The sequence below is a fragment of the Myxocyprinus asiaticus genome, chromosome 43 (assembly GCF_019703515.2).
Source record: "Myxocyprinus asiaticus isolate MX2 ecotype Aquarium Trade chromosome 43, UBuf_Myxa_2, whole genome shotgun sequence".
In the NCBI taxonomy this organism is placed as follows: domain Eukaryota; kingdom Metazoa; phylum Chordata; class Actinopteri; order Cypriniformes; family Catostomidae; genus Myxocyprinus; species Myxocyprinus asiaticus.
In genome coordinates this window covers 20,181,650-20,204,033 of record NC_059386.1, presented here as the reverse complement: position 1 = coordinate 20,204,033, position 22,384 = coordinate 20,181,650, and the positions used below count along the sequence as shown (strand labels likewise).

The 22,384-nt window shown below is 40.5% G+C and overlaps 1 protein-coding gene across 1 annotated transcript; it reads left to right on the top strand.

Annotated features, from left to right (window-relative positions):
- Nucleotides 1–235: 235 nt before the first annotated feature.
- Nucleotides 236–19,063, top strand: LOC127433665 (FH2 domain-containing protein 1-like). Its single transcript, XM_051685755.1, has 12 exons — nt 236–327; nt 2,247–2,729; nt 5,829–5,890; nt 12,508–12,607; nt 12,703–12,788; nt 13,467–13,567; nt 13,776–13,846; nt 13,945–14,052; nt 14,146–14,216; nt 14,311–14,428; nt 14,889–15,053; nt 17,232–19,063. Exons 2-12 carry the CDS (start codon nt 2,304–2,306, stop codon nt 18,480–18,482), a joined length of 2,559 nt encoding a protein of 852 aa, XP_051541715.1. The 5' UTR covers nt 236–327; nt 2,247–2,303; the 3' UTR covers nt 18,483–19,063.
- Nucleotides 19,064–22,384: the final 3,321 nt, after the last annotated feature.

The window sequence follows — 22,384 nt, the reverse complement described above, 5'->3', positions numbered from 1 at the left end:
ATTTGACCCAACTTGCTGGGCTCTAATAAATAAATGTGTAACCTAGTTGTTTTGCTTTCTTAATTAATTGTGTATAGTGTTCTTTCTGAAGAAGCAAGAGTATTTTAAGTCCGCTGAGAGGTGCAGGTGAGAGCTCAGGTGAGAAGATGAAGCTGCTCCTCCTGTCCCGAGCGCGTGTAACGGGGTGTGGCTTTAGTCATCCATTAATTAAAGTGTTCGTGCTGGAGTTGATGGCGTTTGACATGTAGGTTGTCTAATAACTTTCTCCAGCAATGGGCATCAGTTGATTGAGTTCTTGTGAAACAACCTGGACTTATTTATTTACTGGTACGTACACACACACAAATACGTGCTTTTACCTTTTGGTTTGAATTTTATATTATTTTATAATTTACTGTTGTCTAAGTTTTGTGACTCGGTTTGACAGTTTCGCATTTCATAGACTGATATCTTTCTTGGAACTCCGTCGAAATGTATTCACCATAAATTTAGAAGTCAATGAAGCTCGTACGTTGATGTGATCTCGATTATTACTGTATGTTTACACAGTCGCTTTTGTAAACATACTTGAGGAACAGTTGTGTACACAGGCTTTTCAAAGTGCATGTAATTTTAGCCAGAAAAATGCTCAAATGTATTTAATTCATTAACTTAAGTTAAGAAAATGGTTTCAGTATCATTTAATATTTTATTGTAAGCAAAGTAAAAACTATTTGTAGGGATTCCTGATATGGATATTGCTTATAATATATATATATATATATATATATATATATATATATATATATATATATATATCTGCCTGGCCAAAAAAATAAAAATAAAAATAAACAAAATCGGCATTTGGATTTAAGGAGTGGTTCAGGGAGCATGAGGAATCATTTTCACACATGAATTGGAATCCACTGAGTCCTGACTTTTACTCCATTGAAAGTCTTTGGGATATGCTGGAGAAGACTTTACGTAGTGGTTCATCTCTCCTGTCGTCAATACCGCATTTTAGCTTTTATTGCGGCACACATTCGTCATGGCATAGTTTCGACAACCTTATGCAATGTCACAACATTTATATCTGTCCAGAGTTGCACCCGATATCTTGTATTGATGACGGGAGTGTCGAACCACTCTGTAAAGTATTCTCCAGCACATCCCAAAGACTTTCAATAGGGTTAAGGTCAGGACTCTGTGGTGGCCAATTCATTTGTGAAAATGATTCCTCATGCTCCCTCAACCACTTTCACAGTTTGATCCCGATGAAACTTGGCATTGACATACTGGAATATGCTCGTGCCATCAGGAAAGAAAAAAAATCATTGATGGGATAACCTGGTCATTCAGTACATTCAGGTAGTCAGCTGACTTCATTTTATTGCCGCATAACGTTGCTGAGCCTAGACCTGACCACTTGAAGCAACCCCAGATCATAACATTTCCTTAAATCCAAACAGTGACTTTTTTTTTTTTTTTTTTGCCAGGCAGTGTATGTGTGTGTGTGTATATGTATATATATGTGTGTATGTATATGTATATATATATATATATATATATATATATATATATATATATATATATATATATATATATATATTAGAAATTGCCACATCAAAAGCATTACTTTAAATGTTAAGATTGTTTACATATGAAAAGTAAATAGAGTAGCCTGTAAAGTCCTTCTGTTCATGTAGACCAAAGTATGCAGTATGAAATGCAAAGTAGCCTTTATGCATGATAACCTTAAATAAATATTATTTTTGGCTCTACCTGTTGAAGTGCCAAGGCAAATGCTTATACAAGGTCTTGTAAAGCATTATATGACATTGTGGTTGGCTTTCACAGCTATCGCATTCAAATAGGCAACTTGCTCTTCCAGTCACTGTGTTGGCATTGGAAATGCATATGTTTGCTGTAATGCATTCTGAGCTTCTGAATTTTAGTTGCTTTTCATATCATACCTTTTATTTTATCTTTTGCCATTGATCGTTGTTGATAGTTGATTAGCAGAAAATGTTCCCCAACACTGACACAAGCTCAATCGGTTTATAAGTCCAATTTCTAGACATATGAAGCCCACATTGTAAATTTTAAATGTTCTTGCTTGTTTACAAATGCTGGGTCACTGTAACATTGACTTTGGAGATGGACACCCGCTTCTCGGTCTACTGTGATTATTGTCATTTGTCTCTTCTTCTTTTGTGAACCTTTTGACTTTTTTTGTGTAAAGTTTTGTCTGAAACTTCTTTTATCAGATCCTTCCAGCCAGTGAACTGGATTCGAGGCCATTGGACGCCCACTCTGAACTGCCAATGGATAAAGCTTCAGTTGTAAGAACAAAACCTCTACCTCAGGATCCATCCAGCTGCTTTCAAAATGAGACCTCACCCTTCAGACGTACTATACATCCCCCAACCCTGGGCCCTACCCCACCTCCTCCGCCACCCTTACCACCTCCACCACCCCCACCACCCTCACCTATGGAGGACCCCTTCACAAGGACTGTCCACCGGCGCTCCAAAATGCGCAACTTCAACTGGGAAGCCATCCCCAGGCACAGCGTGTTGGGTAAGCGCAATGTGTGGACGGCCCAGCGCAACCTCGAGAACTTTGAGCTGGACACTAAGCGCATGGAGGAGCTTTTCAGCCGCAACGAGCACCACGGTATCGTCCGGAAGGGTGGGACAGTCAGAAAAAGTGTGTGGGGAATTTCGCAAACCATCAAAGTATCAGAGAATGTAAGTAGTATTGCTTAAGTTAAAGGGATATTTCACCCAAAATTATGAAAATTCTGTCATTATTTACTCATCACCATGTTGTTCCAAACCTGTTAGAGGAGAAGTGAAGCAGAATTTCACACAACTCTTTTCTATACATTTAAAGTAAATGGTGACCAGGGGCTGGCAAGTACCAAAAAAGACAAATCTTGACACACCATATTTAAATGTACACAACTGTGAATGAGGAGATTATTTTGAGTGAATAACTACTTCAGTTTTGATCCTTGACTTTCACAAAGTTCAGAAATGGAATTGTAACAGGGTAGAAGGAAAGGAGGAGACGAGAACCGGCTTAACAATATAAATAATATTTTAATAATAAACTGAATCAAAAGACGAACACACACACAGGTGTCGGACAGCTGTCCGTAAAGCTGTCTCTCTGTCGCACTGCCGTCTCCAGTCGGCCCTTATTCCTCTCGGGCTAATCAGCCAAATTAGGGGCTGGGTGTGCAGAATCACAACCCGGCCCCGCCCTCCGCCCTGCCACGTTCCTCCCCCGTTCTCTCAGGCCGGGGAGCCCGGTATGATGTACATCCCCCCCCTCTTTTCCTGGGGGGGGATGTGCCTTGCGCCCCGTCTGCCGGCAGGTCATCCCCGTCTACCTGGAAAAGGGGAGGGGACAAGGGGAGGGAAACAAAAAAAAAAGGTTGGCACCTACACGCCGTAACGGCATTCGTGCCAAATTAACAAAACATTTAAAAAGAAAGGGAAAAGGCCATCACGGAGCGGCAGCGTGAGTGAGAGTGAGGAGAGAGAGAGAAAAAAATATTAATTTACTTGCCAATTCTCCAATATGCCGTAGTCCGCTCCTCGGCCACTCCTCCACCCTCTAGTGGACGACAGCCGCGCCTCCCCGGGTGGATCGGAGGCAGTCCTCCAGTCCCTGGCAGATGGAACACACTGCCGTGTTTTTGGTGGACGGTAACCGCTCCAGGCGGTTGGTTGGGGGCCCCTCCTCCCCTCGCGGTCGGCGGCCGTTCCTCCACTTCCAGGTGGCCGGGCTCCTCCGTCCTCCGGCGGATGGCCACGGCTGCTCCTTTGGGGTTGATAGCGGCGAGAACTCTACTACGGTGCATCCCCCCTCCTTCCCGGGTTTCGGCACCAGTGTAACAGGGTAGAAGGAAAGGAGGAGGCGAGAACCGGCTTAACAATATAAATAATATTTTAATAATAAACTGAATCAAAAGACGAACACACCCACAGGTGTCAGACAGCTGTCCGTAACTCTCTCTCTGTCGCGCTGCCGTCTCTAGTCAGCCCTTATCCCTCTCAGGCTAATCAGCCAAATTAGGGGCCGGGTGTGCGGAATCACGACCCGGCCCTGCCCTCCACCCTGCCACAGGAATGTAGCACACAAATCTTAAGGACCAATTTAATGATGTTTTTGACATTTTTGGAGCTTGACAGTCCTTTGTCACCATTCACTTTCAATGTTTGGAAAAGGGCAGCATCAGAAATCTACTAAACTTCTCCTTTTGTGTTCCACAAAAGAAAGAAAACTTTACTGGTTTGGAAAGACATGAGGGTGAGTAAACGAATACCACATTTTCATTTTTGGCAACTGAGCTAAACTTGTATTGTTAAGATGAAGGCATTGTCATGGAAAACCTAGTCATGAATACCTATAGCTGTACTTTCCAGTGAGGCCCTTTTGCTGGGATGGTACATGTCCTGCAGCATTGAAAGGCAGCTCAGATGTCATCTCTCGATTCAAAGTGCAGGACAGGGGCAAGTGGGTGAATTAAACATGACATCTCATACTCATTAGTGGCCAACATGAACCCAATCTATAGCTCAGTTGAGTCTCTCATCTTTCAAATGTTCAGGTTAAAAAAAATTGGAGAGATGACTCCAAACATACTGTCTTAAAGGTATAGTTCACCCAAAAATTATAATTCTCCCATCATTTACTCACCCTTATGTCATATCAAACATCAGAACTCCGGAACACTAACAAAGATATTTTAATGGAGATGTTATGTCTGTTTGACCATACAATTCAAGTGAATGGGGTCCAAACTTTCATGCTCCAAAAAGCACATAAATGCAGCATAAAGATAATCCAAACGACTCTAGAGGTTTAATCTGTGTCTTCTGAAGTGATCCAATTGGTTTTGGGTGAGAACAGACCAAAATGTAACTCCTTTTTCACTGTACATCTTGTCAATGTAGTCTCTAGGCACAATCATGATTTCAAGCTCGATTACACTTCCTAGTGCTTGATGCATGCACAGAGCGCTAGATGGAGCCATAGAAAGTGTAGTTGAGTTTGAAATCATGATTGCCAAGGAGACTGCTGATGTCATGATTTATAGTGAAAAAGGAGTTATATTTTTGTCTGTTCTCACCCAAAATCAATTTGATCACTTCAGAAGACACTGATTAAATCACTGGAGTCTTTTGGATTACCTTTATGCTGCCTTTATGTGCTTTTTGGAGCTTGAAAATTTGGTCACCATTCTCTTGCATTGTATGGATATATTCTCATCATATCTCAATCAAAATATCTCAGTTTGTGTTCAGTAGAAGGAAGAAAGTCAAACGAGTTTAAGAGAACATAAGGGTGAGTAAATGATGAGAGAATTATCAGTTTTTGGGTGAACTATTCCTTTAATCTGAGTCCCACAGAGAAGAAAGTTCAACTTCATTTATCTTGTCTTGATCTCTAGCTTTGCATGTTTTCTAGTGCATTCTTGTTTGCAGGGAAAAGCTGAGCATTTGGAAGTATTTGGTTATCATTTATTATAAAAGGAAATGTTTTGACCAGTTTAATTTTCTGGTAAGCACAATGTTATGCAGAGAGAGAGCATTAGCAAATATTTAAACTCTATGAAACACTTCAGAGGTACCTTATCTTTATATTTTATTATTTGCAGATACTAACTTAATTTAGGTCTGACTCGAAGATTATGTGCTGGTCAGCTCTATGATACCACTTTCATCTTCTCTCATGCAACGACTGATGCATGTTGAATATTTTGATTCATAGTTTTTTTTTTCTTGGAGGTGCTGTCACTGAATATAAATATGCTGTGTATTTATGTCTTTTTTTAGGTCCCAATCCTCAACTCAAAGAAAAGTATGAATATTGGGATTTTGCTAAAGCAGTTTAAAAGGTAAGGCCATGAAGTAGAATGGAAATTATGAAACATATTTGCCTCACAATGAGGTTATCTTATTAGCATTAGAATCCTGGATGATCACATCCAGCAAATTAGTAGCTTTTTGCATAAACCTTATGACGTATGATAACTTAATCAAATAATTTTTTTAATAAGCAGTATTACAATAAAAATGGCAGACACATACGAGATTTCTCTGGTAGTTGCAACGGTCTGTTTAATGTTACCTAACTGTTTAAATGCTCAGTAGGACAATATTGTCTGTTCTAAAAATTTGCCTGAATTTTTAAGCCTGTACGTTTCCTATCCGATCAACCAGTTTTTTATGAATGAGAAACATTTAAGAATCTTCTGCCTAGTGACTCCAGGCAGGCTTCCTAAGCAACCAAATTGGCCCGGTTGCTAGGGTGGGTAGATTCACGTTGGGTTAATCTCCTCGTGGTCGCCATAATGTGGTTCTCGCTCTCCATGGGGCACGTGGTTAGTTGTGCGTGGATGCCGCAGAGAATAGCGTGAAACCTCCACACACGCTAGGTCTCCGCAGTAACGTGCTCAACAAGCCACGTGATAAGATTTACATTTATGCATTTGGCAGATGCTTTTATCCAAAGTGACTTACAGTACACTTATTACAGAGACAATCCCCCCTGAGCAACCTTGAGTTAAGTGCCTTGCTCAAGGACACAATGGTGGTGGCTGTGGGGATCGAACCATCCTTCTGATTACCAGTTATGTGCTTTAGCCCACTACACCACCACTACTACAAGATGCGCGGATTGATGGTCTCAGACGTGGAGGCAACTGTGATTCGTCCTCTGCCACCCGGATTGAGGCGAGTCACTACGCCACCACCAGGACTTAGAGGACATTGGGAATTTGGCATTCCAAATTGGGGAGGAAAAAAAAAATCTTTTTTTTAATTTTTCTAATTATTATTATCTTTTAATCATTTACATTCTTGATTGGCAGGCCTGATTCAATTTTAGAATTTTTTGCAAACTTAGATCTTGAATCTTTTTTTAAGGTTTTTAATTGCTATAATTTTTATTGTATTTTAACTTGTTTATTTGCCATGAAAATACCCATGGAAGCTGGCCTGGTGTTAAATCACTAACAAACAAACAAACATTCTTGGCTGGTACTTTCATTTAAAAAGACGTAAAGTGTGTCATAAGAAAATGTGCAATGGGCACACAATATTGTTATGTGTAGTTTTGTCAGTACATGAGGTGATGAACTACAATAGAAGTTTATATGTCATTGAAAGCATCAAGGTCTTAAAGAGAGAGTTCAACCAAATATGAAATTTCTCTCATAACTTATTCACCCTAATGCCATCCCAGATGTGTATGACTTACTTTCTTCTACTGAACACAAATGAAGATTTTTAGAAGAATATTTCAGCTCTGTAGGTTATTACAATGCAAGTGAATGGTGACCAGATATTCGAAGCTCCAAAAATCACATAAAGGAAAAAGTAATCCACACGACTCCAGCGGTTAAATCCATATCTTCAGAAGCAATATCAGAATCAGAATGAGCTTTAGTGCCATGTGTTCTTGTGAACACAAGGAATTTTTTGGGGTGATAGAAGAAACAAGTGCACACAGAACATTACAGTGACATGCAGAATATTAAACAAGGTAAGAGTATAAATAGACATTCAAATAATAGGACATATAACATAGAATGGCATATGTACATGAGCAAGTGGTAATGTGCAAGGTAGGGGTATGTACAGTTATTGAATTAAATATGTGAATTTAAATACAGTTGTGCTCAAAAGTTTGCATACCCTGGCAGAAATTTTGAAATTTTGGCATTGATTTTGAAAATATGACTGATCATGCAAAAAAAACTGTCTTTTATTTAAGGATAGTGATCATATGAAGCCATTTATTATCACATAGTTGTTTGGCTCCTTTTTAAATCATAATGATAACAGAAATCACCCAAATGGCCCTGATCAAAAGTTTACATATCCTTGAATGTTTGGCCTTGTTACAGACACACAAGGTGACACATACAGGTTTAAATGGCAATTAAAGGTTAATTTCCCACACCTGTGGCTTTAAATTGCAATTAGTGTCTGTATATAAATAGTCAATGAGTTTGTTAGCTCTCACGTGGATGCACTGAGCAGGCTAGATACTGAGCCATGGGGAGCAGAAAAGAACTGTCAAAAGACCAGCGTAACAAGGTAATGGAACTTTATAAAGATGGAAAAGGATATAAAAAGATATCCAAAGCCTTAAGGCTCTAAAGGCATGGGGAATCTTGTGAAAACTGATGGCAAGATGAATGCAGCATGTTATCAGAAAATACTTGCAGACAATTTGCATTCTTCTGCACAAAAGCTGCGCATGGGACACTCTTGGACTTTCCAGCATGACAATGACCCTAAGCACAAGGCCAAGTTGACCCTCCAGTGGTTACAGCAGAAAAAGGTGAAGGTTCTGGAGTGGCCATCACAGTCTCCTGACCTTAATATCATCGAGCCACTCTGGGGAGATCTCAAATGTGCGGTTTATGCAAGACGACCAAAGATTTTGCATGACCTGGAGGCATTTTGCCAAGACGAATGGGCAGCTATACCACCTGCAAGAATTTGGGGCCTCATAGACAACTATTTCAAAAGACTGCACGCTGTCATTGATGCTAAAGGGGGCAATAAACAGTATTAAGAATTAAGGGTATGCAGACATTTGAACGGGTCATTTCATTTTTTCTTTGTTGCCATGTTTTCTTTTATGATTGTGCTATTCTGTTATAACCTACAGTTGAATATAAATCCCATAAGAAAAAAAAATAAATGTGTTTTGCCTGCTCACTCACGTTTTCTTTAAAAATGGTACATATATTACCAATTCTCCAAGGGTATGCAAATTTTTGAGCACAACTGTATGTACATGAGATATTTATTTACATTATTACACTATGGGGGAGTTAAATTGTTCATGAGGAAAATGGCCTGAGGGTAAAAACTGTTCTTGTCCCTGGATGTCATGGTGCTTGGTACTCTGTAGCGCCAGCCAGAGGGCAACAGTTCAAAGAGGGAGTGGACAGGGTGTGTGGGGTCCAGAGTGATTTCTGCTGAAGTCTGCTATCATCTTCACTGTTTGAGTGTGTTCAGCTCAAGGTTGTGACCGCACCAGGCAGCCAGCTGTTCAACCTCATGTCTGTTTGCAGACTCGTCATCATCGCGGATGAGGCAGATGACCGTGGTGTCATCTGCAAACTTTAGGATTTTGACAGTGTACTCATTCATGTACAGGGAGAAGAGCAGTGGAGAGAGAATGCATCCCTGAGGAGCACCAGTGCTAATAGTGAGGGTCTCGGATGTGAGTTTCCCTAGTCTCACTAGCTGCTGCCTATCTGTCAGAACATCAACATCAACAGATTGGGGTGGGCACGGAGAGCTGGGTCAGTTTGGTTGAGAGAAGATCATGCGTGATGGTATTGAAGGCTGAACTGAAGTCCACAAATAGGATTCTTGCATAAGTCCCAGGTCTGTCGAGGTGTTGCAGGATATAACGCAGTCCCATGTTTACAGCATCATCCACAGACCTGTTTGCTCGGTAGGCAAACTGAAGGTGGTCTAAGAGGGGCCACAGCCGTGAGAGTGACCGGTCTATAGTCATTAAGTCCTGTGATTTGGGGTTTTATGGGGACCGGAATGATGGTGAAGCGTTTTAAGCAGTAGGAAACTTCACACTGCTCCAGTGATCTATTGAATATCTGTGTGAAGATGGGGGCCAGTTGGTCAGTGCAGACTTTTTGACAGGCAGGTGAAACACCATCTGGGCCTGAAGATTTCCTAGTCTTCTGTTTCTTGAATACCCAGCACATGTCCTACTCACAGACCATAAGTGCAGGTTGAGTAGCAGGAGGGGGAGGAGGGGGGTTCCAGTAGGTGTTGGTGTGTGTGTGTGTGTGTGTGTGAAGTGAAGATCAGAGCGGGGGAGGGGAGGGGTGTGAGACTGGGCTTTTCAAACCTGCAGTAAAACACATTCAGGTCATCAGCCATTTGTTGATTCTCTACCGAATCGCTGGCTGAAAACTGGTTTTCAGCTTTTCAGGGTAGCTTTGTTTTAGCCACTGTGATTTCCTTAGTCAGTGTGTTTCTGGCCTGGTTGTACAATATTTTATCCACACTTCTGTAAGCATCCTCTGTCTGAGTTTTCCTGTAAACCATGGTTTATCGTTATTGAATGATAAAAATGTCTTAGTAGTGATGCACATATTCTCATAGAAACTGATATATGATGTCACAGGATCGTCCAGGTCTGTGACTGCAGCTTCAAAAACACTCCAATCAGTGTAGTCAAAGCAGTCTTGTAGTTCCAGCTCTGCTTCATTGGTCCATCTCTTTACAGTCCTTACTACAGGCTTAGATGATTTTGGTTTCTGCTTGTAGGTCGGCAGAAGATGAACCAGACAGTGATCAGAGAGTCCCAAAGCTACTCGAGGGATAGAGCGATTTGCATCCTTTACAGTGGTGTTGCAATGATCCAGTATATTTCTTTCTCTGGTGGGGCATGTGATGTATTGGTTGTATTTTGGCAGTTCATGGGTGAGGTTAGCTTTATTAAAATCTCCCAGAATAATGATAAGAGAGTCCGAGTGTTGTTGCTCCATGTCTGTGATGTGATCAGCTATCTGTTGCAATGCTGCGTTCACGCATGCTTGTGGCGGGATGCATACACTCACCAGAATAAACGAGGAAAACTCCCGCGGTGAGTATAAAGGCTTAACGCTGAAACATACTTCATGCAAGTTCGCAAATGCAGATGCGAGCACTTGGCCAATGCATGGCCAATGCGTGGTCCCGTTGTACATTACGTGCACTCTTCCGTTGCTCTGGCGGTTACAAACCTCAGACCACAAGAGGGCAGTAGATTTTTTTAGGCGTGACCATGAAACCGGTGCTCTGTTCGAAACAGGATAATTCTGCCTTCGGAGACTGTATATGGAGGCAGGATGAAAATAAGGTGCTTTTCAAACTGTTCGGAGACCAGTTTCCTTAAGAGTTCCATTCATTCAAAACAGCTGTCAGTTCAGCCATTAACTGATTAGGCAGCAAGTCAGCTGCCTACGTTTTCGGATGCAGCCCGGATGTGGAAGATGAGTCGATAGTTGAGGAGTGGGGAGAGACATGGAGAAAAAATAAGTTTGTTTGAATGAACTGGGGACAAAAAGTCGTATATATTTTTCAAAAAGATTCAACTCAAATTGCTGCCAGAGTCTGCCATGACAGTTGTTGATTGAAAGAAGAAAATCTGCTCTAGCGCCCCTTGCGGCAACGCTGAGAATGCAGCATGTACTTGCGTTGTGTTATGAATTGAGTGCTGATACATTTCACAACGCAACGATGCATGAAATCGAGTTTGCGTAGCAAGGTGCTTCTGCATTCAGGTACTTGCATAGAGTATGTTTGGGCCTTTACAGTTGATAAAGAGTGCTTCTAAATTAGGACAGCAAATCTTCTTCAACACTGTTACATCTGTACACCAACTTTCATTAATGTAAAAGCATGCCCCGCCTCTTGTTTTCCCCGATGATTACGCAACGCAATCCGTTCTGAACAGCTGGAAGTCTGGCAGATGTAACGCACTGTCTGGGATGGCTTCATTCAGCCAGGTTTCTGTGAAACACAGAACAGCGGAGTTAGAAAAGTCCCTATTTGTTTGAGTGAGAAGAAGCAGTTCATCTATTTTGTTGGCGAGGGAGCAGTCCTAAAGCCGTGTTGCCGAAGCTTCACAAGCGCACCAGCGCGCTTCCCTCACTTGCGTCTCTTGGAGCACTTGTAGAACACCGCTGCGACTCCACTAAGATGTCTAATAAAATGTCCAAATGAACAAACACAGGCAAAAAATTATCAGGTATGCTCTGCCTAATATTCAGCAGTTCATCCCTGGTGAAACTGATCAGGAAAGAGTGACAAAAACTTGACAAACAAACAAAAGTAACATAAACGATAGAGAGCTCCGCGCCGAAGCAGCCATCTGCAGCACCATCTTACTTTATACGATAGGTATGGGTGAGAAACTGATCATATTGAAGTCCTTTTTACTCTAAATCTCCACTTTCGCTTTCACATCTGAAAGTCTCATGTGGTGCCTGTTTAGTTTCACTTTCACATCTGAAAGTGGAGATTTATAGTAAAAAAGAACAAATATTGATCTGTTTTTCACCTACACCTATCATATCACTTCTGAAGGCATGGATTTAACCACTGGAGTCGTATAGATTACTTTTATGTTGCCTTCCTGTGTTTTTTTTTTTTTTTTTCTTCAAATCTCTGGTCACCATTCACTTGCATTGTAAGGACATACAGAGCTGAAATATTATTTTAAAAATCTTTGTGTTAAGCAGAGGAAAGAAAGTCATACACATCTGGGATGGCATGAGGGTGAGTAAATGATGAGATCATTTTCATTTTTGGGTGAACTATCCCTTAAATGTTTTCGTCATAAGAATCTAGAAGAATATTACAACTGAGTTACATCCATTTTATGTGATTATAATAAATTACTGTGAGCTCACAAAAGATCTCCAAGTTGGACCTTGTCTGTCCTAACATCTTGTCTGTGGTTTGGTGCACTTTTCAGGCCGACAAAGGACATTGTGGAAGCCATCAAGCATGGTAACCTGTGCTTTGCCTCTGGGAAACTGAGGGAGCTCAGTAAACTGCTGCCTGATGACATGGAGGTAAACTGTTTCTCTCTCTGGCCATGTTTGCTGTGCTATTATCAACTGATAAGCAGTGCTGTTTTCAACACTGCTCTTGTATTGACACTTTCCAGTCAAAGAAGCTGATGTCATTCAATGGGGATTTATCACAGTTAAATGATGCTGACCGTTTCATGGTGATGCTGGTTCAAGTGCCAGGGTGAGTTTTTCCCAAGTGGTTTTGTAAACAAAAACATTTACTCAACTCAAAGGTATGACTTTAATAAACAAACTAAAAATAGCTTTTCAGCACAACACTCTTTAGATCATAGTTCAACACAGTCTCTCTCTCCCCTCGTCTCTGGCATGGTCCCTTTTTATCGCTCTCCCCAGTGCTTACTGCAATCAGAAACAGGTGTTAGACATTGTAGCACTCAGGTGTGTGCACCCTTAACGCATTCTCTCTCTCCGGACGAAAGCTCGACCATGCCTCCGCCGCCACAGTATTACAAAACTTCTTAAAGTAATAGGTTACTCAAAAATGACAATTCTGTCATCATTTACTCACCTTATCTTGTTCCAACCCCATATGACTTTCTTTCCTCTGTGGAGCACGAAAGGAGATGTTAGGCAGAATCTTCACTTTCATTGTATGGGAAAAAATGACTCGAGTGAACGTTGTGCCTTACATCTCTTTTTTTTGTGTTCCATGAAAAAGTCATACAGGTTTAAAAAAAATATGAGGGTGGGTAAATTATGACATAATTTTCATTTTTGGGTGAACTATTCCTTGAAGTGACAAACCGAACTTTCTTCTGAAATTTATATCATCATGTTTATTGGCTGAGCTGAAACTGCTAAATCTAATGTCGATTAATTCTGACTTTATCATTTTCAGGTATAAATTGAGATTAAATAGCCTACTTCTCAGAGAGGAATTTTTCCCCTTTATAGAGGAAATCAAACACTCCATCGCTGTCATGACAACAGCTGCTAATGGTACTTTTCTCCATCTATCTGTCAGTCTTTTGTATAGTACTTTATATGGACTGTAAAACCTTCTAACTTTGTGTTTTTATAGATTAACCTATAGATACTATATAGCCTTCTTTTGCAAAGTTTTACAAAACTGTATTGTCAAACAACCAGGGCCAGAAGAAACTTATTAACAGTAATGTATTTTTTTTATCTTATCACCTCCTACCAGAGTTGCTGGCATGTGATGGCTTGCATTCAATCATCAGACTGGTGCTAAAGGCTGGTAACTACATGAATGCTGTGAGTGTCAACTGTATTGTTTACTATAAATACAATAATCCTGAGTGTGAACTACAACTGGAGCAGATAAATAGTGACTGTGACTGAATCTTTTGTAGGGTGGCTACGCAGGCAGTGCTATCGGCTTCAGGATGGCATCATTGCTCAAACTGGTGGACACCAAAGCAAATAAACCTGGAATGAACCTTATGCATTATGTAGCTATGGTGAGCTAAGCAATCAGAAGATCTTTGCATTTATCTGATTTTTTAACATATTTACATTTTAAAGTTGTATAAAATGTTCTATCCATCACACAGCAAGCCCAACAGATTGATGAAGCTTTGCTGCGGTTCCCTGAACAGCTTCAACACATTGGGATTGCTGCAAGGTAGATATAGTACATGCCTGACTCATTCAATAGTTTTGTTATAATATTGTGATTCAAGAGTTAAAATTCCATTCTGTTCATAAATGCATCACAGGATCCAAAAACAGGAGGTGGAGATGGACCTTCAAAGGGAATTTGACAAAATTAGGGAAGCAAAGATGGATGCCAGTAAACAGCTAGCTCTACAACATCAGATGGAAGCATTTCTTTGTGTGAGATATTTTAGTTTTTCATGTAGACTACAAGAAAATGCAATGACAATTAGGATATGTTTTCGAAAGCTGAAAAATGCTGCCTCCGGCATCAAGGTATGTCCAAATCCAATATTTGCATAACATCCCGGTCTACTGAGATACCTTTATCTGCTTGTTTTATGAAGCCAGCATACATGTGTCCTTTATTGCCTTTGATGCCCACAATCCTGTTTGGGTGGTTTGGTGGTTGGTTGAATGAATAAAATAAACTTAAAAATGCAGTAAATTAGTTTATAAATGTCCAGTTTTTAATTTTTTTTTTGTGCGTGTGACTAAATTTCTACCAAAAAATAAGCACGTTACTTAATATTTGCTTGGTTATCTCAGTTTCCTTACAAGGTACACAAAATACTACCTGTGAAATCCATGAAATGGAATACAAGGATTTTGACAATAATTGATATCTGCTCTTGCACAGATGGCAGACATGCGGCTTTCGGATGTGGAAGCCTCCCTTCAGGAACTTGATGTCATTGGTAACTCTGTAGCAGACTACTTCTGTGAAGACCCTGCCACATTTAAACTAGAGGAGTGCTGCTCAATCTTTCATTCCTTCTGTGAGAGGTTTGAAAGAGCTGTACAGGTAAATGTCAAGAAATTTAAACCTTCTGAAGCTTAACAAGACACTTTATCAGAATCAGAATGAGCTTTATTGCCAGGTATGCTTAGACACAAGGAATTTGTCATGGTGACAGAAGCTTCCAGTGCAAAGAGAATACAAAAAAATATACATATACAACATGTACAATCAAACATTTTAAATATACATATAACATATATATGTCTGACTTGGTAGCTGAATCAAACCAGACAGTTATTGAAGAGCAGAGGACAGACTCAGTGACTGTTGAGTAGAGCTCAGTGGATCAGCAGCACCTGTGGCAGATTGAACTTCCTCAGCTGGCATAGGAAGTACAACCTCTGCTGGTCCTTTTTCACAGTGGAGTCAATGTGGGTCTCCCACTTCAGGTCCTGTGAGATGGTAGTGCCCAGGAACCTGAATGACTCCACTGCTGCCACAGTGCTGTTTAGAATGGTGAGCGGGGTCGATGCTGGGTGTTCCTCCTAAAGTCCACTATCATCTCCACTGTTTTGAGCGTGTTCAGCTCCAGGTTGTTTTGACTGCACCAGTGAGTCAGCCGTTCAACCTCCCTTCTGTATGCAGACTCGTCGTCATCTTGAATGAGGCCGATGACTGTAGTGTCCTCTGCAAACTTCAGGAGCTTGACAGAGGGGTCCTTGGTGGTGCAGTCATTTGTGTACAGGGATAAGAGTAGAGGGGAGAGCACACATCCCTGTGGGGCACCAGTACTGATTGTACATGTGCTGTAAGTGAATTTCCCCAGTCTCGCTAACTGCTGCCTATCTGTCAGAAAGCTGGTGATCCACTGACAGATAGATGAGGGAACCGAGAGCTGGGTTAATTTATTCCATAGGAGAGCAGGGATGATGGTGTTGAAAGCCGAACTGAAGTCCACAAATAGGATCCTTGCATAAGTCCCTGGTTTGTCTAGATGGTGCAGTATGTAATGCAGTCCCATATTGACTGCATCATCCACAGACCTGTTAGCTTGATAGGCAAACTGCAGGGGATCCAGAAAGGTCCATTAATGTCCTTCAGGTGGGCCAACACCAGTCTCTTAAATTACTTCATGACCACAGATGTCAGGGTGACAGTTCTGTAGTCATTAAGTCCAGCAATCTTGGGTTTCTTTGGGACAGGGATGATGGTGGAGCGTTTGAAGCAGCTGGGAACTTCACAGTACTCCAGTGATGTGTTGAAGATCTGTGTGAAGATGGGGTCCAGCTGGTTAGCACAGGCTTTTAGACAAGTGGGTGAAACCATCTGGGCCATGTGCTTTCTCAGTGGTTTCAGTTGCTGTTCTGTTGGATAAAGCCTAGCGCACACTGCAAACACTACACAGTTGGTGCCCTACACACCTTGAAGATATTTTTGTTTTTGGTCATGTAAGACCATTCATCCCTGACTGAAGCTAAACTCCTAAAAGTAATTCTCACACAAATTCACGCACATAGCAACAGGAGAGAGTATTCATTATAACATGTCAATAAACATGAAAGAAGGACTTTTGGCTATTTTTGTATTTATTTTCACTGAACATGGGAAATACTATGAAAAAGAACTGAAAAAACTGATGAGACTGCGTGTCAGGAGACATGGGCACCAGTTTGATGTTTTTTTTTATTTGCGGCGAATTTGCCTGTCAAAGTTCTCCAAACATGAACTCCATGCAAAATCCGTGAGGGGAAATTATTCGCCACCAGAAGTCCATCTCGCAAAAATAATAATTAGGTGGATTCCCATTGAGATGACTATTTCGCCCATGGAATTTTGCTGTACGAAGGTTAATGTAACATCACCTTTACCAATGCATTGCTCTTCTCTTGCACTCTGTCTATATTTCATTGGGTGTTTCTCATTGCCAGTCTCTTGCTCGTCGGGACAGTGCGCACACCTGATGACTCATCAGCCAGATTTTAAACAGGTTTGAAATTCCATCATTAGCGTCTGCGACCAGATGGAGTGAGTCTCGGAATTGCGCAGATTACTAGATTGTCAACAACAGACGCTTACTATGATCTGAGACTTCTAGTTGCAGACTAGTCACCATATGAAAACATCAAAAGTGACAGGCTTGTGTCATGTGCATTTGGTGTAATACTACTAGCATAGCTAGTATAACTACTGTATATATCTGCTTGAGTGTTATTGCATACATACTTTTTCTATGTCCTGCAGGAGAATCAGGAGCGAGAGGCTGCTGAGAAGCGCAAGCGACTACAGCAAGACAGGGAGAAGCTTACCAGATCAGTTAAACGTCGATCCACCGGCACTATCTCTGATCAGAATGTGACTGATGATACTTCTGCTCTAGAATCTGTCCTGACAAGCTTCCTTAGCCAACTTCGTCCTCGCAGGAGACCTGGTGGTTTCACACCAGTACTGAACTGCCCCTTAGAGTTCACCAAGAACAACAGTCCTAAGGTTGAGGAGCATAAGGTGAGGGTGGATCTGGACAGCCCTGCAGAACCTAAGGAGGTGCAAACCAATATCTGTGATTCAGGAAGTTCAAGGGTACGAGAATTAGAGGATGGCTGCAAGACAGAGGAGGTTGCACTTTGTGACGTCAGTGATGTTCAGCGGGCACGTGCTGCATCTAAGAGAGGACAGTGCGTTGATGACAATCTAATTCTTGAAAGCAGTGACTGCAAGGAAGGTAGGTGCACAAAAACCTCAATCAGACAAATTTTTGTGAATTCTGAGGATAAGGGAGAGGTGAAGGAGATTGAAGACATGGTTAAAGGAGCGGTGAATAAAAAAGTTGATGAGGAAGAAGTGGAGAAAAGAGAGGGGGGAGACAAAATGCCCGAGCTCTCCAGGATGGTCTTCCGCTTCAAGGACTGCTGTGGAGGCCTGAATGGAAATGCTACACCTGATTGTTCCAGATTTTCTGGTGTCTGCATCTCCACTCCTCAAAAGAGGGATGTTAGAGATGTGGATCTGGCCTTGCAGAACGGACTTGGAGGTCTGGGATCACCATGGACCATTCTCAGCTCCCAAATTTCTCCCCACAACACACCCAACCGCAGACACTCCTTCTCATTCTCAAGGGTTGATATCCTTGATGATGGGGTTTGGACTTTACCTCACACTCCTGTATGCAGTAAGACCCCACATTTGGCACATGTTGACAAGATGAACACTTCAGAAAACCTGTCCTCTTCTCTGGTAAAACAGAAGGCAGGAGTGGGGACTTCTTCCTCGCTACCAGACTGTTCATCAAAGCGAACCCCAGCTCAGGGGACATTTGTGAGGTCTGTCTCACTTACTGATGAAAAAGAACCACCAGCCAACTTCAAGTTGGGACAGCTCTTTCAGAGACGTACAGGAGAGGATCTTCCTCTGCATAAACGACCTCCGGAAACCTCTGCACTTGTATCTTTCTTTCAACGCTTCGGGGATCGAAACAGGGCCGGAACTGTTGGTTAAGAAGAAGCAACATTTCCTTTTAAGGAAATGTATTTGTTTCATACTTTAACAGATTTAGGGAATGCTCTTTTATTTATACTCTGCTCTGCCATTGCAAAGACTTCTTTTGATTTCCTCTTAAAGGATATGATGAATGCTGACAAATGGGAACTTGTCTCGTAACACTCTTGATATCTTTTGGGTTCATATGCAAAGTTACATGATAATTGCAGGCAGATGTCATCATTTTATTGTATTTTTTACTTAAAAAGTGATTTTTTTTTTCCTAACAAGCAGATTTTATTGGTTTACAATATTCACATTTTATTTTTGTTCCTTGTCTTTAAAGTCTGTCTTATATTTTTATGAAATAATAAAGTGTGGATTCCACCTTAAAACCCCTGTTTATCTACTCCCAATATATTGTTACCAAACTTGAATACCTTTTGTTTTTGTTCCATTTATTCTTTTTGGCTGATATGAGGTTAGCAATGAATGATAAAGCACCTTTCCTCTGTTTATCTGGCCAAGCAAAGCTGCCCTTGACAGAATAATGTTGATGTCACCATTTAGCCATATCTTGTTCACTGCCTGGCAACAAATAAAAGTCACCATTTGGATTTAAATGAGATACTTAAGAGCCTATGATTGGATCATTATTGCAGTGATTAATATGTTTCAGCTGGCAACAATTCTTTTAACCCTAACTGATGCAGTGTGTAGCTTCTCATTTCTTAAACAACCATGTCGAAAGACGTATCCCGTGGTCGTTGAAAAGAGGTTACTGTGTTTCAGAAGAGGCAAGTTATTGGCCTGCATCAAGCAAAGAAAACAACTAAGGAGACTGCTGAAATCACTGGAATTGGGTTAAGAAATGTCCAACTTATTATTAAAACCTGTAAGGATAGTGGTGAACCATCAGCTTTGTGGAAGAAATGTGGTTGGAAAAAAATCTTGAATGATCGCGATCGGACATCACTAAAACGCTTGAAGTCATATTGTTAAAAATAGACAGTAGAACTCACAGCAATGTTCAATAGTGAAAGTAAGAGCATTTCCACATGCACAATGCGACAAGAACTTACAGGATTGGGACTAAACTGCTGTGTGGCCACAAAAAAGCCACTTGTTAGTTAGGCTAAAATGACTTCAGTTTGCAAGGGAGCATAAAGATTGGACTGTGGAGCAATGGAAAAAGATCATGTGGTCTGATGAGTCCAGATTTACCCTATGCCAAAGCAATGGGCACATTAGGGTAAGAAGGGAAGTGCATGAAGTGATGCACCTGTCATGCATAGTGCCCACTGTACAAGCCTCTGGAGGCAGTGTTATGATCTGGGGTTGTTGCTTCAGTTGGTCAGGTCTAGGCTCAGCAACATTATGCGGTGATTAAATGAAGTCAGCTGACTACCTGAATGTACTGAATGACCAGGTTATCCCATAATGGAGTTTTCTTCCCTGACGGCACGGGCATATTCCAGGATGACAATGCCAAGATTCATCATGCTCAAAATGTGACAGAGTGGTTCATGGAGCATGAGGATTAATTTTCACACATGAATTGGCCACCACAGAGTCCTGATCTTAACCCCATTGAAAGTCTTTGAGATGTGCTGGAGAAGACTTTACGGTGTGGTTCGACTCTCTCGTCATCGATACAAGATCTCGGCCAAAAATAATGCAACTCTGGATGGAAATAAATGTTGTGACATTGCACAAGGTTGTCAAAACAATACCACGACGAATGCGCGCTGTAATCAAAGCTAAAGGCGGTTCAACGAAATATTAGACTATGCGACTTTTTTGGGGGGCCAGACAGTGTATATTGTGTGCTTTCCTTCCCCTACATGCTTCTGCTGAAGTCTGAACTTCAAAACGTTCTCGCTCTATTTCTGCTCTTGATCTTAGACTTGAAAAGCGAAATGAGGTGAATTTCCATGTTGTCTAGGTGATGGTGTTTGTTTACAGTCTGATCTCCTTTGGCTTGTGTCACAGTGAATTAATACCCCCTGGAAAAAACAGCAGAGTACAGATTCTTCTTTCATACTGTACCAGAGTCCTCTGCTCTCCCACAATGAAGGCTAATTTTGTTCCTGAAACATAGTTTGAAAAAGAAGCTAAGCCAGAACTTTAAAAAAGGTTTTAGACTAATGACTCTGATTCCCATCTCACCATTTAGACCACTCTCATGTGAGCTGTAAAGAAAAAAGCTTGGTGTCTTTTGGCAGCTTTTCTGTGCAATAATTTTTTTTGTTCACCAGCTCTTCCAGTCACTTTGTGCACATAAATTGAGCACAAAAAAAATACAAAAAGGGCTTCCAAAAACAAATTGTCTGTGTTGAAAAAGCTTGATGTGTGAGTGTTTGTTAGAGAGAGAGAAACTAGAGCTGAAGAGAAGGAAAGGAGGAGGACAGGATCACTTGTGGTTAGAGGGACTAATCCTTCTACACACGTGCAGACCGAACAGTACAAAGCTTCTTGGAAAATATTTTTATGTAAAGTAAGTATGCTGAATATCTATGTACCTATTTTTCTTTTTCTTTTTTTTTTTTTTTTACATTAATGCTTTTAATGGAGATATTCAGCCAGTTGTTACATTTAGGAAATTTGGTAACACTTTACAATAAGGTTGCATTTGTTAACATTAGTTAATGCATTAGTTAACATGAACTAACAATGAACAACACTTATTTACAGCATTTATTTATCTTAATGTTAATATATACATATATGAATGTATACATATACATATATTTATCTTAATGTTAATGTATACATATATTAACAAATGCAACCTTGTTGTAAATTGTTACCGGAAATGTTATATTGCTTATAACAGTGTGCATTTGCTGTGTAAATATCGTTGGGGTTAGGAAGGGCTGTACATTTACTACTGCCGGTGCCTAGTAATATTATACGGATAGCTTTCAGATTATTCAGAAATAGATATGATATATTGACTCAATGGGGGATAAACATCGTTTTGACATGGCAACATCCATAGCTAAGCAGCTGAAGCACTGGAGAGAGTTTTACAGGGAACTGTCTTTGTGGCGCTGTTAAACAATTAAATATCATTCTGTATAAGTTTAAAATTAAGTGTTGGCTCTGCTAGGCTTTCCCCATACAAAGTACTTTATTGTGTTAACAAAAGTGTCCACTAGATGTCACTATATGTTTAGTAATAGACACTGGTTGTGTTTTTCTAGACGTGGGAAATAAAAAACGTGCGAGATTTGCGTTCCAAGTCAAACGGTACGACTTTCAACATGCAAACGTAATACTGACATTGCCACATATTGCATGTGTGTGTGTGTGTATATACATACATACATACACAGGGTTGGGGAATAATGGAATACATGTAACAGGATTACGTATTTAAAATACAAAATATAAGTAACTGTATTCCACTACAGTTACATTTTAAATCATTGGTAATTAAAATACAGTTACATTCAAAAAGTATTTTGATTACTGAAGAGATTACTTTGCATTTTATTGTCGTTTGTTTCATTTCATATTTAGTCCTTTCAGATGGAAAACATTTTTACATATAAATGATGCGATCCAAAGTGCATTTGAACAGTGGTGAAACACTTTCTTATGATGTGTTACATTCATACGAGCAGACAGAGAAGTAAATTTAAAGTAAGTTTGGAGCAGAAGAAATAGAAATAAACCTTGTGTAAATTGTCAGCTTTACGCTAAGCTAAAATGCTATTTCTAGCCATTTTACATACACGTTACCAGGCACATTCATATTTTTTTATCAAGAAAATTTACGTTGGATCATAATTTCTTTTTTTCTAGTAAGACCTTTGATATTAGGGCAAAAATCATATTCTTGATGATAATTTTTTTATTGTTTTCCTGTAAAAATATCTAAAAATCCTTAAAACAAGATCAATTTGATTTATCTT